The 16,151-nt window shown below is 30.9% G+C and overlaps 1 protein-coding gene across 3 annotated transcripts in view; it reads left to right on the forward strand.

The window, feature by feature from the left end:
• LOC145332894 (uncharacterized) overlaps positions 1-16,151 on the forward strand; it is a 104,100-nt gene that overhangs the window by 72,875 nt on the left and 15,074 nt on the right. Inside the window, exons 1-3 of one of the 3 annotated variants that reach the window (XM_080177998.1) lie at positions 813-947; positions 2,803-2,883; positions 3,217-3,379. In XM_080177998.1, coding sequence (XP_080034124.1) covers positions 3,226-3,379 — 154 coding nt within the window. In that variant the 5' untranslated portion in view covers positions 813-947; positions 2,803-2,883; positions 3,217-3,225. Of the gene's footprint in view, positions 1-812; positions 948-2,802; positions 2,884-3,216; positions 3,380-16,151 lie in introns of those variants that run through there. The other 2 variants (XM_080177996.1, XM_080177997.1) reach the window with 2 other exon arrangements.

Consider the following 16,151-nt stretch of genomic DNA (forward strand, 5'->3'; position numbering starts at 1 on the left):
TTAAACCACTTCTGTCTCATCCTTACCCCCCCCCCCCCTCCCTGGTCCCTGCAAATTGCCATGCAACCAAATTACCCATCCTTTATAAATAAACCCCTCCCTTCCCGGAGGGGCTAAAACCGGGAGCTCTCTGATTAATGATAGATAGATAGTCACATAGGTACCCCCCCCCCCTTGTCTCTATTGTAGATAGAGTTTAACTTAAAGTCAAGAAAATAAAACATTATGATAACCCGTTTTACCCCATCCCTTATCCTCTACCCCACTTTTGCTTTCATTACAAAATTCTTCCATCCTAACTTAACAACGCTACTCAATAACGTAGCTCACCAAATTTACACATAAGGTGACGTTAACATGGGAAATACATATAATTAATTATGAAAATAATATATCCAAGTGCGTCTGTCGATAAAAAGAGAAAGACGCAATAAATCATTTAGCTCTTTATTTTTAATTTTTTAAGTTTAAAAATATTGTAATCGGCTATTCCTTGGCCGATTTAGGCTTTTAATCATATCCTGGCCGAGTCAAATTTAGACCGTTGACTAATCAAAAATCGGTTCAGTTAGAGGGATACCCAACGTCTCAATTTATTGCTACCAAAAGTCTTATAACTACGTTGCAATTATATAAAACCCGTAAATTGAGTTTAATCAAAGGAGTATATTTCACATTTCAATCACGCCCCCAACCCGTGATACAGCGTGGATTTAATTTGTCATCGACCCTATTGTAACATATGTATAGGTAGCCCCCCCCCCTCTCCTTTGTATGTCTCTTGCCTTTCTTATGTAGATAAATTAGTAACTTAAAAACCATCCACCCGTATCGCTGAAGTGACAGAATTGTATAATTTTTCAAAAACTTCAACAATTCTAAAAAAAAAGTTAAAATTAGTTTTATTTTTGTGGATTTATCTCATGTTTTGTTGTGTAAAGTAACAGGTTTGAATATTTTTAAAAACATTTATGGAGGATTTTTCTAAATAATTAATTATTGAAATAGGACAGATGAAGAATTCAATAAAGTATATTTATTAGGTAGTAAAGTACACAAAAATTGAAAAATATTTAAAAATCTGGGTATTTTTAAACTGCTACCTATCATGTTTATAGCTTGCGTTTTTTTATGTTACATATTTTTTGCAAATTGCTTTTAGATTAGCAATTTTTTGCTTTGATTTTGGGATATAGATTGAGGTAGAATTATTAAGTGAAGTGCATTTATGCTACGTTTATCTTAAAAACCTGGTTAAAACTTAGGGCTTTAGTTGACATATATACTTTTGTTTGTCGATTTAATGCATTTTATTCATGTCATCTTACATGATATAATATAAGCTAAGATATCTGTTTTTCACATCGGCTATATGTTCAATATTAAACATTACTACTAAAAACCTGCATCCATCACGTAAAGCTATTCTAATGATCATATCATAATCTTATTATTATGTTGATTCAATAACAGCACGAAAATATAAAAGGCCTACCTTTATCAATCACTTAGAATATTTTTTGTTGTTGAATTTTTAGCATAATTTAGATACATTATCGAATTAAACTTTTTGCAGCAACAATTTTATAATGTTTTAAACACATTTTTAATACATACAAAAAAAATATGCAATCATTGTATCGACAAACAATAGACATGAGCTAGCAATAGATTTCTTGAAAATATAAAGAAATAAAAAAGACTTTAACTACATAAGAAAGTAGATTTGTAAAAAATAAAAAGGACCCATAATACATTATGTTTCTAAAGGACAAAAGCGTATTTATGTCTAAAATCAAATAATTATTTTTTAATTTATAGCATATTATTTGAGACTAACATGCAGAAAAACAATAAACTTTGCCTTAATAATGATTATTAGTGAATCATATTTATAAATTTCTTTGTTTCTGATAAAACAAATTAATTTCTTAAATGTTTATTTTTGATAATATCATGCTATCTTTAAAAAGATTCTCTTAAACCTACTTTTATATCTAAATCATTGCTTACTAGCTCAGTTTATTAAAAGCCATTTAGTCGACGTAAACCATTAAAATTTCATATTTACAGAATGTCACCGGTATGTATTTGTAATAATTTTTTGTTTTGTCTCCCTTCCAAATCTAATATTCAATTTTTATTTCAAAATGTAAAACTAGGAGTTGCTCTTTATAGCCAACTTTGCATGTGACTAACTACAAAAGTTCATTATGTCAACACAAAGTTATTTCTAAACTAGTTAGCCTGATCAAAAATTAAATCTAATAAAAGTTAACAAATGTTATTAAGGATTTTAAGGGATTAAGTAAATAATAACCATAAATACTACTCCTTCTTTCAATTAAAATTATTTTTATACAATGTTTGTGTATACCAACCTATTAAGACGTAATAAAAAAATCCACATTTTTTAATACCAGGAACCCAATCTACAATCTAACGCTATCCCAATAATGTTATTATTAATATAAGTTTCCTTTTTCTAAAGTATCTATATTTTCAATGATTTTGGAAATGAAATATGATGTAATTACTATTTTTTTGTTGTTTTTCCTATGTACTTTGAAATTTGTGCGTATATCTATAATAGTGTGTTTTGTAATGTCAGGTGCGTGACATTAAATTATATTAGTAGGGGAATAGTTTAGCCCTTTAACAGGCGCAATTCATTAGAAAGCATGTTTAGTACTTCGAATAAAAGATCGTGCAAACAAATACCTAAGAATAAAAATACCCTAAAAGAAAAAATCATAATAACCAGAAGTTTCTGGGATATTAACGGACATCTTTTTGTTGCAGGTGCCGGAAGAGTATACCTGGAAGCCGGATCCAGACTCCAGAGACAGACAACCTGCTCCCTATTCCTTCCCTATACATCAGGTACATATGTAGATAGTTTAGTGGTGTTCACAGGGTTTTGTTAGGGGCTAAAAAAGGAAAGGCAGGTCTTTCATAATCTATTCATATAGACAATTGTTAGATAACTCGAGAGATAGTTAAAAAGAAATAGTTATCCATATTCAAATGATAATATATAAATAATTAAATAAAGGTAAAAATGACTAACAAACAAGAAAAAAATTAGTAAGAAACTATGACAGACAATAATTGACAGTTTGAGATATTTAAAGTCTGCCAAATTAGACAAACTTAAAAGACAAAGACAGATAATATTTTCAGAAACTTTTTTTTTATATAAGAATATTTTTTAAGGTTGATGAAATGATTACCATGGAGATTCCCATGAACGGGGGGCTGTGCGGCCCCCCCGTCAGCGGGGCCCCACCCCACCACGGGGGCATGGTGGGTCAGATGACCACCCTGGAGTATGACACGTCCAAGGGCGGCGGGGACGACAAGAAGAAGCAGCGTGAGTGTAAATATCTTTTACAATTTCTTCGCATGGTATCCTGTAGAATATTTGGCGGGTTGGCTGCCAGAGAAAATATTTTAGTTCAATACTCAACCGTTAGATGTCTCAATTTTGTTTTTTTTTACAAATAAAAAGATAGCAAAAGAAGCCTCCTATAGAAATAAAACATTTCTTAACATTGTTTTGGAACATATTTTCTTTCTCAGTGAAACCTGCTTTATTTCTATGAATTTTTTTGTGTTTTTTTATGGTGCACGACTTTTTGTACTTTCATTGTTCACAAATGGTTGGTTGTACTGAAGTTTTAAAGACTAATAAGAAGTATATTTGTCGATGTTTAGTAGGCCCATTTATTTGTTTTCCCAGTTCTTGTTGATGGTAAGCTGATTAGTAAATTTTGATGCAAATTTGAAGCAAAAACACTGCATAATCGCTTTAAAACATTAGAATATACAACTTCAATAGAGAGCATGATAGATTGATAGATTAATAGTCAGATATATAGATAGATAGATAGAAAAAAAGAAAGACAGATACAGATAGTTTGTATGATAGAAAATTCATCATTTTAATGCAGAGTTTAGCATATATTTAGATAGATAGACAAAATAAAGTTAGATAAATAAGTTGCATGATGCATATGTATAGTGTATACAGATTGAAAGATAGATTGATAGGTAGATAAATAGTTAAATAAACTATTTTTCTTGAGTAAACATTATCTAATTGCCAGATTATAAAAAGTGTAAGCTGCTTAACATGAAACTCTTTGTGAGTTTTTTTAATTTTTTTTATAAAATCATCATTTTTTACAATTTTATTGTTAATAGCTCAAAGTGTTATTTCAAAGCAAACTTTTAAAATTTCAGCAAAAATTGAAGGTATAGTTTATCTAAAATAAAAAGAATATCATTTAAAAATCTAAATAATAATCATGTATCAGACAAAAGTTATTATTATCTGCATGTTTAATTAGAACACAGAAAATACTTAGATTATTATTGACAGGATAAAATTTTTGCTCTTTTGTAGACACTCACTATGCTTCAACAGCGATGTTGTGGTTTAGTTTTACAAAAAAGTTTGGAAATAAATCATTTTAAACACAATACCTGCCAAATTATAGCGTTTATTTCTGCAAATATCAAATAAGCTATCTTTATTAAATATGTTTACCTTATTAATACCTCGGGGGGCTGTAGATAACAATGAATGGCTAACTTTATAAGATACAGACAACCATCCCTTTGATTGGATGACCTTTGTTTTGAAGCGTGCATGGTTATGCTTCACATCTGCATTGTGCACAGGTATTATTCCTACTTTTACCATAGCAGCAGTATAAACCATTTTTAACGTCTTATATGCCGACTTTTAGGGCGAGATTCGAACCCATTACGCTACAGTCACGATGTGAACTTACTGACAAACAATCATAAACATATAGAGCAGCTACGCTACAAACAATGAGAAAACGTTGGTTTTAAGCATCTCTTGCCGGAAGGGCGTATACATGTTTTATTCAAATTGGGGGTAAGATTGGGAAGGAAGGGGAGGGGGGGAGAGTCCTCTTTATACCAATCTCAAAAGATGATAACATATATTAATAGATTTTATAGGTAGGTACTATTAAACTGAATTTATCTGTTAGTTTATTATTTTAATCATAAAATGATAGGTTTGTTCTTTCCCCTTATTTTAAATCTAGTTAAAAATATTCAAAACAAAATTGAAAATATAATCATTACTTTATGAAATAAGATGTTTCGCTACTTGTAAATGTTGTAATCCTTGTTTTTTTTCTGAAACTGTATTAATAAATAAATAAGTATTTTAAAAGAATAAGTAAAATAATCAACTTTGTTTAGTCCATTGCTAAAAAAGTGAATAATTCTAGATTTTGTTAATCCGTTAACCACTGAACCGACTAGGATAAAAAAGCTTTTTAAAGGCCCAGTATTTTTTAGTCATTTTATTTTCAAATTTTACAATTGGATTGATTTAAGGCTCAGTCCCCCATGCTAGGGGCAACTCCGCTTGTTGGGTTATATTTGACTTATAATACACAAATGCATTACGGATTCACAAGCAGACACACAGACCAACAAGAAAGATATGTAAAAGAGCCCTGATATTGAAAAATATAATACCCCCCCCCCCGGCCCCCCCTACTTCAAATCTTTTTATTTCCTGGGAAAAATATACAAATTGTGGACCCCGCCCAAATTTTAATTATAATTTGCTTCTTTTAAACACACAAAAATTTGTTATTAGGTTAACAGACTTCCTATTATTTAGCTAATCTGGCTGTATGCATGTAAATTTGTTGTCGAAATGTGTGTCAATGGCAGGAATATAAAGGGATAAGACAATAGCTAATAAATTAATGTACATCTTAAATGACAATACACAAAATTACCTATTCTGTAGATTACAATCAGTGATTAGAACCTTTGGACACTAAAATTAATGAACAAACAAATAAAGATTTACCCCCGAAGTTGTTATGTTAACGAATAAGAACCCGTAATTATACAACTTTGGTGACTTTTGTAATATACAGTCCAATATCCCCTCCCTCCCTGGTCAATTAGTCTATAAATCTCTATCTTCACTGTTTATATGCCTATCTGTCTATCACTACGTTAAACTAAAATTGAACTTTTCAACATATAACAGCATAAAACTTTTAAAATTTCAACTTTTTTTCTGCGATACTAATGCAAAAAGAATATCCTTGTTTAAACATTTTTTTGGCCGGATATCGTTTTCCAAGCTGTCCTTGCAACTAAACATAGACAGCTATTCTGATAAACAAATAGAAGAACAGGACTGACAAAGAATATGTCATTGGAATGATCGTAATATATATTGATATTATGTAAGCTATGGTCATTTTTATCTAATGTTAATACCAATACTAATTATATAATTTAAATGATATTATAATGATAATATTTCAGTCATAAACCCTGTTCATTTAATATTAAATAGTCGAAATAAATATCTGAAATTCTGAGGTATAATAATTGTCAGCGCTAAGGAGAAAGTCTAACTGATAAAAAGATTATTTACCAGTAATGTCCGTGTCTTTACCTTGTTTTAATTAGGAAAATTTCCATTCTAAGAACAATACAGAACTCTATACACTAGGCGACAGGGAGGAAAAGGATTGTCAATACAATACCACCTTGTTTAACATGGAAACAGTGTTTAGACATACTATTCTAATGATTTTTATCGACCCTAGGGTTGTAATCATAGCTGATATTTACAAATGACGTCATTAATACTATTAATGTCGTATACAAGGTTAAAACAAAAGTGTTATCAGCTGACATATTTTCGACATAGCGATAAGCTAATGACATTTTGTCTACATACTTTTTTACAGGTAATGTCATGGCCAAAAAACAGAAGCAACTTATTAACGTACAATTAAAAACTTTTGGACAAACATCATTTAATCAAAGTATGGGTTGTCTATGCCTTATTATTTAACTATGCCTTAATAATAGATAGGGTGTAAAAATCAAATATTTTTTAAATATTTTTCTTATTTTTTCCACCGGGAAGCAATCCCCTAGTCCGTGTGTATAGAATTTCAGCGCCTAATTAGAAACATCCAATTTTCTCCAAATTTCTAAGAAAAAATGACGAAATACGAACTAAGTCAAACAAAAAAAGGCAAAAAACGCAAAATGAAGTATTCTAAAAGCAAAAAAAGTAAAACAACATAACTGACAAGAAGTTTATGTTTTTATTTCTAATGATTAAGTTAGAATTCATATTAAGTGTTCTTCTGTTTTTAGAGATTTAAAATCTTAAATTTACGTACTAACGATAAAAAAATGCATAAAATTTGAAAGCTAAAAAGCTATGTTATTAGTAAGAGTTGTAAGTAAGGATTATATACTAAAAGTTTGAAAATCAGTGAATATCTAAGATAACTTGTTAGTCTGTCGGTCTGTCCTTCTCTTCAGTTTTGTAAGATATGCCAATTTCAAATTACTTGATTTTAAAAGACATAAAATGATATAATCCATCTATTATGCTATGAAACCTTTCTTTTAATGATAGTCTTTAAATTTTCACACTTTAAGAAAATATACTTTAATTTGTTAGTAATTTACAGCCTTTAAATTTTGTTCACAATAAGCCAATAAAAAGTTCTAAGATGGGATTGGTAAAAGTATTCTTATTATCAAATGACGTTAAAAACCGTTTGTTGTATTCTAAAACATGTTCGAATAGTAGTAGAGGTGGGGGAATGCCTTGGTCTTTAAATGAATCTTCATATAAAAAGTTGGGACTTCTATAATGCTATGAAAAAGACACTTTAAAAAACAATTCTTCAAAAATCTTAAAGGATAAGACAATGGATGATAAACAAAATTACCCCCTCTATAGATTAAAATGATTGGTGGAATAGTTTGGAACCAGCTTGATTGATTCAACCCTTCAAAATCTAATAGAAGTTTTTAAGCGAACGACTAGGAGAACACGTGTGTAAAATTTTTAGTATATAATTGTAATCTAATGTCTCCTCACTACTCTTATATTTTTATTTTTTTGAGAATAATTGTCAATTTTCTAGATTTAAAAAAAAAATTTCATCTGGCGGCAAAAAACCGTTCACACTTTATTGATATTGGTTAAACTACAAGGACCAAACATTATCGAATTTGGCGCAGCTACTTTGAAAATATGAATTTGTTATTACTTGGATCTAACACCTGATTATTAAGTACCCTAATAAACTGAAACTCGTAGCTGGCTAAAATAACGATCCATCCTCTTTACCCCATAGATCCCCCTTCTATTGGATGAACGAATTGAACAATAAGTGATGTTCATGTCAGCAACCCAAATTAACGACAATTTTTTCCCTGTCATAAAATCTACATATATTCTATACCTAACCATTTTTGTAAAACTTTTTTTCCTTTAAATCATTATATCGCCTATAAGTCATTTTGGACTACTTTTCTTTTAAAAAATATATAAGATATTATTAGGAGTCAAGTATGCTTTTAGAATTTCATATAATGAGAATTTTATAAATTTTATTACCAAAGTATTTGATTATTGACTTAAACTGTTGCTAAAATGCTAATTTCCTATTAATTGATACCAATTAAGCTGCAAATAATACAAGTTAAATTTACTTTTATAATTTTATTGCTTTATTTGTTTGAGAAAATTTAACACTTTAAACTCAGAAGACAATTGTTATGATAAACAAATAGTGCAAAATGAGAAAACAGTAAAAGTGTCGAACTATGACGTCAGAAAAAAATTAACAATTAACCAATAAGAAGCCAGTATTCACTGTGGTAAAATATATAGCGGCCTCTAATTGGTTAATTGTTAATTTTTTCTGACGTCATAGTTCGACACTTTTAATGTTTTCGCAAAATGAATCTATTTAACGGGTTTATCAATGAATTTTAAAATCTAATGTTTTTATTTGATCATTTTTAATTGAAATAGATAGATACATACTTAAAGACAGATAGATAGCAATTTTGCTTTTAACTAATATATTGGTTTATAACCCTAAACCCCCTACAATTTTCTATTGTCTCACCTGAATGACTGCCCCTTCCCTCCCCAGGGGGGGGGGGGGCATACGACCATTACCCATCTGATACCGTGTGTAAAACAGTAAAATATTCTTGGATAGATCAATGGAAGATAATTTTATCCTCAATATTTTAAGCTCTTTGTACTTTTTAAAGGTTTGTTAGATTGAAGATAATTTAATCCTCTAGCTTAGTTTTTCATTTCAATTTTAAATAGGGCTAAATTTTTCTTCTATTTTCCTTTCCTTACACAATTATAGCTGAGTGTTGAGTAAGGGGACTTGTTGAAGGAATTGTTTTATGACTGTCAGATGGATAAATGGAATGCACAGCAAGAGGCGCGAAGCGCGCGTAAATCTACCAAATTGTTAATTAATCTATAAATAATAAGGTTTATGTATAAGACAAGATTCAAAGATAAATTACAACACTCAAAGATAAAATATCAAACAGTAATAAATTTTAAAATAATTTTTGTTGTCTGCTCTTTTTTACTGTTTTACTGTATATGATTGTAGTACAACTTCTTGGAAGGAGTGGACAATGTAATGTAAATTATGCTGGTACCCAAACTTTTATGTATAAACACGTTATCTCATTCGTTTGCTTAAATATTTTGGGTACTTTTTTGCTTTTTGATTAATTGTTTAAAAATTAGCAGTAATCTACAGAAGGTGCAATTTTATTTATCATCATTAGGCATGTATATAAATGTACCATCTATTGTCTTATCCCTTAAGATCCCTGAATAACTCCACGTAGTGTGTGTCATAATTAATTGATTGCTTCACAACACTTTAATTCCAAGGAGGGTTCTAAAACAGCTATAGTAAAGTAATTTAACATCGTCATTGGGGGGTAAGAAATGTAGCATTTCTACTGTCATGCTATTGTAAAATAAAAGTCAAACAAAACCGTCTTTAATAGTTGTCAATTGTTTTGAACTTTACTTATTGTCGACTATTATTGGAAGCTACGCTGTTCTATAATTTGTCTTGGTGGTGGTCCTACCCCAAACGTAAGAGTCCCAAACGTCAGAGTGGACAAACGCAAGAGTCCCAAACGCAAGAGTCCCAAACGCAAGAGTCCCAAACGTCAGAGTGGGACAAACGTCAGAGTGGGACAAACGTCAGAGTGGACATTGCTTAAGTAAAACATCAGAGTCTATGCTATTTTAATTATATGACAAAAGATAGACAGTTAGGCCCCCTAGCCTGCCTAGCCGCGGGCGCTCGGCCCCCTAGCCTATAACCTAACCTAACCTAATCATAAAGAAAATGACTCTGGCTGCAGCACTCAGCACCCTGGCCTACCTAGCCGCAGCGCTCGGCCCCCTAGCCTGCCTAGCCGCGGGCGCTCGGCCCCCTAGCCTATAACCTAACCTAACCTAATCATAAAGAAAATGACTCTGGCTGCAGCACTCAGCACCCTGGCCTACCTAGCCGCAGCGCTTTAATGATTATAAAATCGAGACTCATACGTTTTACTTATAAAATGTCCACTCTGACGTTTGTCCCAAAAATCCTGCGTTTGTCCACTCTGACGTTTGTCCCACTCTGACGTTTGTCCCACTCTGACGTTTGGGACTCTTGCGTTTGTCCACTCTGATGTTTTTCCACTCTGACGTTTGGGACTCTTACGTTTGTCGTGGAACCTTGGTGGTCTGTACGTCTTATTTTTATATATTTTATTTTATTACAGTTTAATTAGCTTTCAGCATATTTTGAATTTTCACAATTATTATTTGTCGCTGAAATGCACCAATAAAGTGTATTCTCTTTCAGAAGACAGCCAATAATCTGCTTGTATTTTGACAAGGAGTTACATGATTGCTTCATTTTGGCGGCAAATCTAAAGTTTAAAGATTTTTCATTCCACTATTATCTATTTGTATGGTATTTTTTCATTGATTGTACTTTTGTCATCCTTGTTTTTATTTATAAATCTATCTCAATCTATAATAATAGAGAGAGAAAGAGAGAATTAGAGAAAGAGAGAGACAGAGAGAGAGAGACAGAGAGAGAGAGAGAGAGACAGAGAGAGAGACAGAGAGAGAGACAGAGAGAGAGACAGAGAGAGACAGAGAGAGACAGAGAGACAGAGAGAGATAGAGATAGAAAAAGAGAAAGGGGAAAAAGAGAGAGAGATAAAGTAAAAGCAATAGAAAATTTTTTTTTTTAAAAGAGGGTACATATTATAAACTACCTATTGATACTTTAAAACAAATTTAAACCTAATTTAGATTTTTCTCTTACCTGCACTACCTTTTGTTTTTTTTAAAAACTATCCGTTTCTGAGATTTTAATTAAAATTTTCCCAGTTCATCAATAGATTAATATAATATAATGATTTGATTTGTTGATAAATCAAACAATACATTAGTCGGTGTCACATCAATCACGCAAATATATCACATTCTGAAATAGCCAAAATATTGTTACAACAGCATAAACTGTACCTAACATTTTTACTTTCATCATTAACAATAATGGATTTGTTATTACTTGGATCTTAAACCAGATTATTATGTACTCTAATAAAGTGAAACTTTTAGCTGGCTAAAACAACGATCCGCCCCTCCACCTCCTTTACCCCATCCCCTCTCTGCCTACTGAATAAACGTACTGAATACTAAGTGATGTTCATGTTAGCAACCTACATTTACGATAATTTTTCCTCTGTCAAAAAATCCTCTTTCATATATTTACTAATGTGCCTTTTTGCGACTATGAAGAAAACATATTACTGATGGCACCTTATGCGGTTGTAAATGCACACCAGTTTAGCAATTGTAGATAAAAGTACGGAATCGAATAAACATTAAAACATTTTTGAAAATGTTGTCAATAATGGGTGGGGGGGGTGTCTAAACCCCATCACAACCTTCAACATTATTATCTTTTAGGTAATAAGGAGTATTATTTTAGAAGGGTTGATATACTCTAATAATTCCAAAAAAATGACGCTTTTCTAATGAAGGAAAATCTTACAATTTGCGAGATTTTAAAGGACACTAAGATTTTAGTTAAGGGCATCCCAATATAATATTTTACTGCCTTGTTTTACAATTTAACAAATAAAAGCTCTTTAATCTTTTATTTGAAATTGCTTTCAAAACTATGATTAAAGTTTTCTCTTTTTTAGTAGCGAAGCTACTCTGCAAATTTCACTTGTTAAATTTATAATGCAGTTGTTGTATGTTAAAGAAGCTTTACATATCCTATGAGATGGTTTTATGCCATTTTATTTCTAAATTATAACCATGTGATGGTTTTAGTCTTTTTCTCCTCCCTTCAATTTTGAATACAAAGACCAAGAAGCTTAAGCCATTAATATAAAATAATTATTTAACCTATTCGCTAATTTTTGACATGCGTATCCTTGTTTATTTTGCAAATGCAGTTATAACCATTTATCATATTTTCTTTCTCTCCTCATATCTATATTATTATTGGTAAACCTTCTATCTATCTATTTTTTTTCTTTCTGTCTACCTTTTATCTCTCATTATTCATCTACAGTGGGTAAGGGGACATTGAGCTGTTTATTACACTAGTCCCCAAATAATTATTATTTGTTGGCTTAACCACTTTGGAGACTTTATTGAATTTGTGATTGGTTGGTTCATTAAGTTAAGTGTCAACGTTTCAACAACTAATTGTAATCTACAAAAGGGGTAATTTTGTGTATCATCATTGTTTATATACATTAATTTATCGGCCATTGTCTTATCCCTTTAGATCCCTGATTCACCTCTCTATCTTACTGTTAGATTGCCTTTATTTTATTGTGTGATATTTGTATTTTTCCCAGTGGATAATTTATGATAAGGCAGAACCAATATGTTATCACCTATGAACTGGACATAGGGTGTCAAGTTTTGTATCATTTTTCCGTAAGTTGAAAATAAGGGTGTCAGATAAAGTTAATTTTCAGTTGTATTATCAATTATGACATGTTATTGTGCTATAACATTTGAAAAAAAAATTATAAGAAAATGTTTCCTTTGGACATCAACTTCCTTATTGATATTTTAGCAATTTTATATTAAGTAAAAATTTGGTTGAAAGCCTATTTAAGTTGTCTTAATATTATGTAATTTTAGCAGCGTAGCTACCATATAATTAGGTCGTGTCTATACGTCCTTCAGCTAGTTTTAGCACTGTATGTACTATGAATGTGTAGTAAATGGTGATATTTGGTTATGCTTAATGACGTAGGCTTGTTTTTTACTGCGCTTGTATCGGACGTAGTTGTCCTTGTTAAAAATATCGGGTTTTCATTAATTAGTGGATGGGGGGGGGGGGATTGTTATGAAAACGGAAACAAGTGGGTCCAGGGCATCTGTCCATCCAACTCAAGGATTACAGGGATAAAACAATGGACAATTAATTGATGGGCATTCCCAATAGTAATAAAATTAACCTTACTGTAGAATAAGATTTGTAATAGAAAAGTTTTAAATCCGATAGTTTAAAGAAACCAACCTAGTTTTCTAAAATGTATCCAATGTTTAGTCAAATGAATGAGATAAAGTGTTAATAAAACTTTGTGTACCACTATATCAGTCCACTTCGGCCTTTTTTTCTATTGATTTGAAAAAAAGTTGGAAGGGATTGGGGGATTGTTATTTTTACCACGGGTGCCATATCCCCACTACCCTGATTGAGTGGCCCAAATAAAAAAGCCACAATGTATTGTGGTGAACCACCTCCTTTCCTACTTCTGCTGCTGCATGTGTCCTTATTTATCACCCATTCCACAAACAAGAACAATAAGCAACATAAGATGCGCTGCTAGTAGCAAAAAACACCAATGCACACGACACAAAATATTATTAGAGTAAAACACTAGAGGGAGAAAGGGTTAAATAACTGTATTTCCCTATCGCAATGACCTTGTGCCAACTCTCAATTGGGTCTTTGAAAATCAACCAATGATAACGGTAATATTAAAACAGCTAAGTAGCAGAAAACAATTTGCTTGCAGACGAAAAATGTCCCTGGAAAATGGGGGGAGGTAGTTATATGTATATACATCTGTACTATAAATCTGTTAAAGAATTATTTGAGTTTTATATCAACAGTTGGCTTAATGAAAAGAATGAAACTTTTGCAAGACTTTAATAATGTAGTCTTAAGTTTTACCGAACCACGGAATAAGGTATACGTTACAGACTGACGGACAATGTTACTTATATGGTAGCTACACTCTTACCAAAGCCACAAAGTCCATCCTACAACCAAAACTACATGTGTCTTGAGTTGAAAATTAGGGTCCAAATTGTTCTCTCCTACTTCCTATTTTCTTTTTAATTGTCCTTTTTTTGTTGGTAGCGAAGCTTCTCTATGATTAGATACATCCATATGTCCCAAATAATGTTAGTATCATATTTAAATAAGTAAATTTATGTGCATTTCCGCTTAGTCCCGCGTGCTTGAACACTCCTGTATAGACTTGTTTAATTTACTTGAATATTTTGCATATAAACATGGTATAGGGTTATGAATTTATTTTACTGTTGTTTATACTATTATTCTATCTAACTACCTATCCATCTATCATATGCAACATCCATCCAAATATCTTTTTATCTATCATTATACATCTATCTATTATCCATCCAGCTATCTATCTATTAAACTATCCATCTCTCTATCTATCTATCTAACTTCCTGTGTAGTTACTCAATCATCAAGTATAGGTTTTTTTAGGGCAGGTGCCCATTAACAAAAAATATGGTTTTAAAAACATTTAAAAACTATAATCACAGAACATTCTAAGTGTAGTTTAGACTTCTGTCACAATACAATAAATTTTAAAGTTAAATTTTTTTTTAAATTTTTCCATTTGATATAATATTTGTTTTAAAAGTGTTTTGGTTTCGTTGGGATTGTTCAATATTTTTGGAGGTTTATTCTCCCCAAAACAAATCCCTTGAACCAAAATTAAGATTCTCTGGAAAGGAGAATGCAATAGGTTCAGTGTTTAACGAACCATTTGTCGCATACAGATTTAATATTGCTGCACTACCAATGGAGGTAAGTCTACTTGTTTAACCCATTTTCAAAAAAAAACTCATTAATAACTCATAGTCATATGGTATTGAAAATATAACTTGTAGCAAATTAATATCTTTTCAAAAATATTTTCATTCAAAACGGTGGGTTTCGAACCCTGCTGTTAGGGTGGGAGGGGGTGGATCATTAATTAAATGACTTAACATGTTTTAAATGGTCAACTGATAATGGGGGTGTCTTATTGTTAGGGTAAATTTTGCTCGTTTTTCATTTTTTTTAAATTTAAAAAGAAATAATTATTTTATTAGGTATAAGTTGCACAATTTAATATAATAATTATATAAGAATTTAACCACTTAGAAACTATATAAGAGTAGTTACGAACATAAAAGAAGCTTTATAAAAAATATTAAAGCTTTTTTACACTCATATAAAAATTGTTAACATTTTTGTACATAAAGAACATAATAGTTTTTTTTTTAGATTTGCAGATTGGAATGTTAGTAGCAACTCTATAACTTGTTTTATAATGATGCTATTGTATTGAAATCAATTTCATTACTATCAGGGTTATAAAGGGATAAGACAATGGACTATAAATTGAAGTACATCCCAGATAAAGATAAAGAAAATTACCCCTTCTTAGATTGAAATTATTGGTGGAAAAATGTTGTGCATAATCGTTCTTGTTTAGATATTATGATGATAGGAGCGACATTTGTCTTAAACCTTTGAGATAAAATCTTAAACATTATTTCTAGTGTAGTTTAAATGCCATATTGTGACAGCATAACTACTATATATACTAGCCTATACAGTACTGTCATACTAATGTCACGGGAAATCTCTAGAACTGTTAGTTTTATCTGTAAAAATAATCAGATACCTAAAACAGTTGGTCTTTTTAAAGGACAAATTCAAAAGTGTTCTGAAAAAAAAATTATTATTGTAACAATTCACTGTAAAACCAGGATTCTGAAGGGATAAGACAATGGATGATAAATTAAAGCAAATCAAAACTTGTGATAAACAAAATAACCAACAGCAATAAGATAATTTGCTGGTATGCCAAGACAATGCTATTTTTATAATACCCAATCGGGATTTAATAAAAGTCCTCAAAGTTTTATAAAGTTTTTTTGCAATAAAACTTTGAAAACCAGCGTAGTT

The sequence above is a fragment of the Acartia tonsa genome, chromosome 11, assembly GCF_053477335.1.
Source record: "Acartia tonsa isolate MP-2025a chromosome 11, ASM5347733v1, whole genome shotgun sequence".
NCBI lineage: Eukaryota > Metazoa > Arthropoda > Copepoda > Calanoida > Acartiidae > Acartia > Acartia tonsa.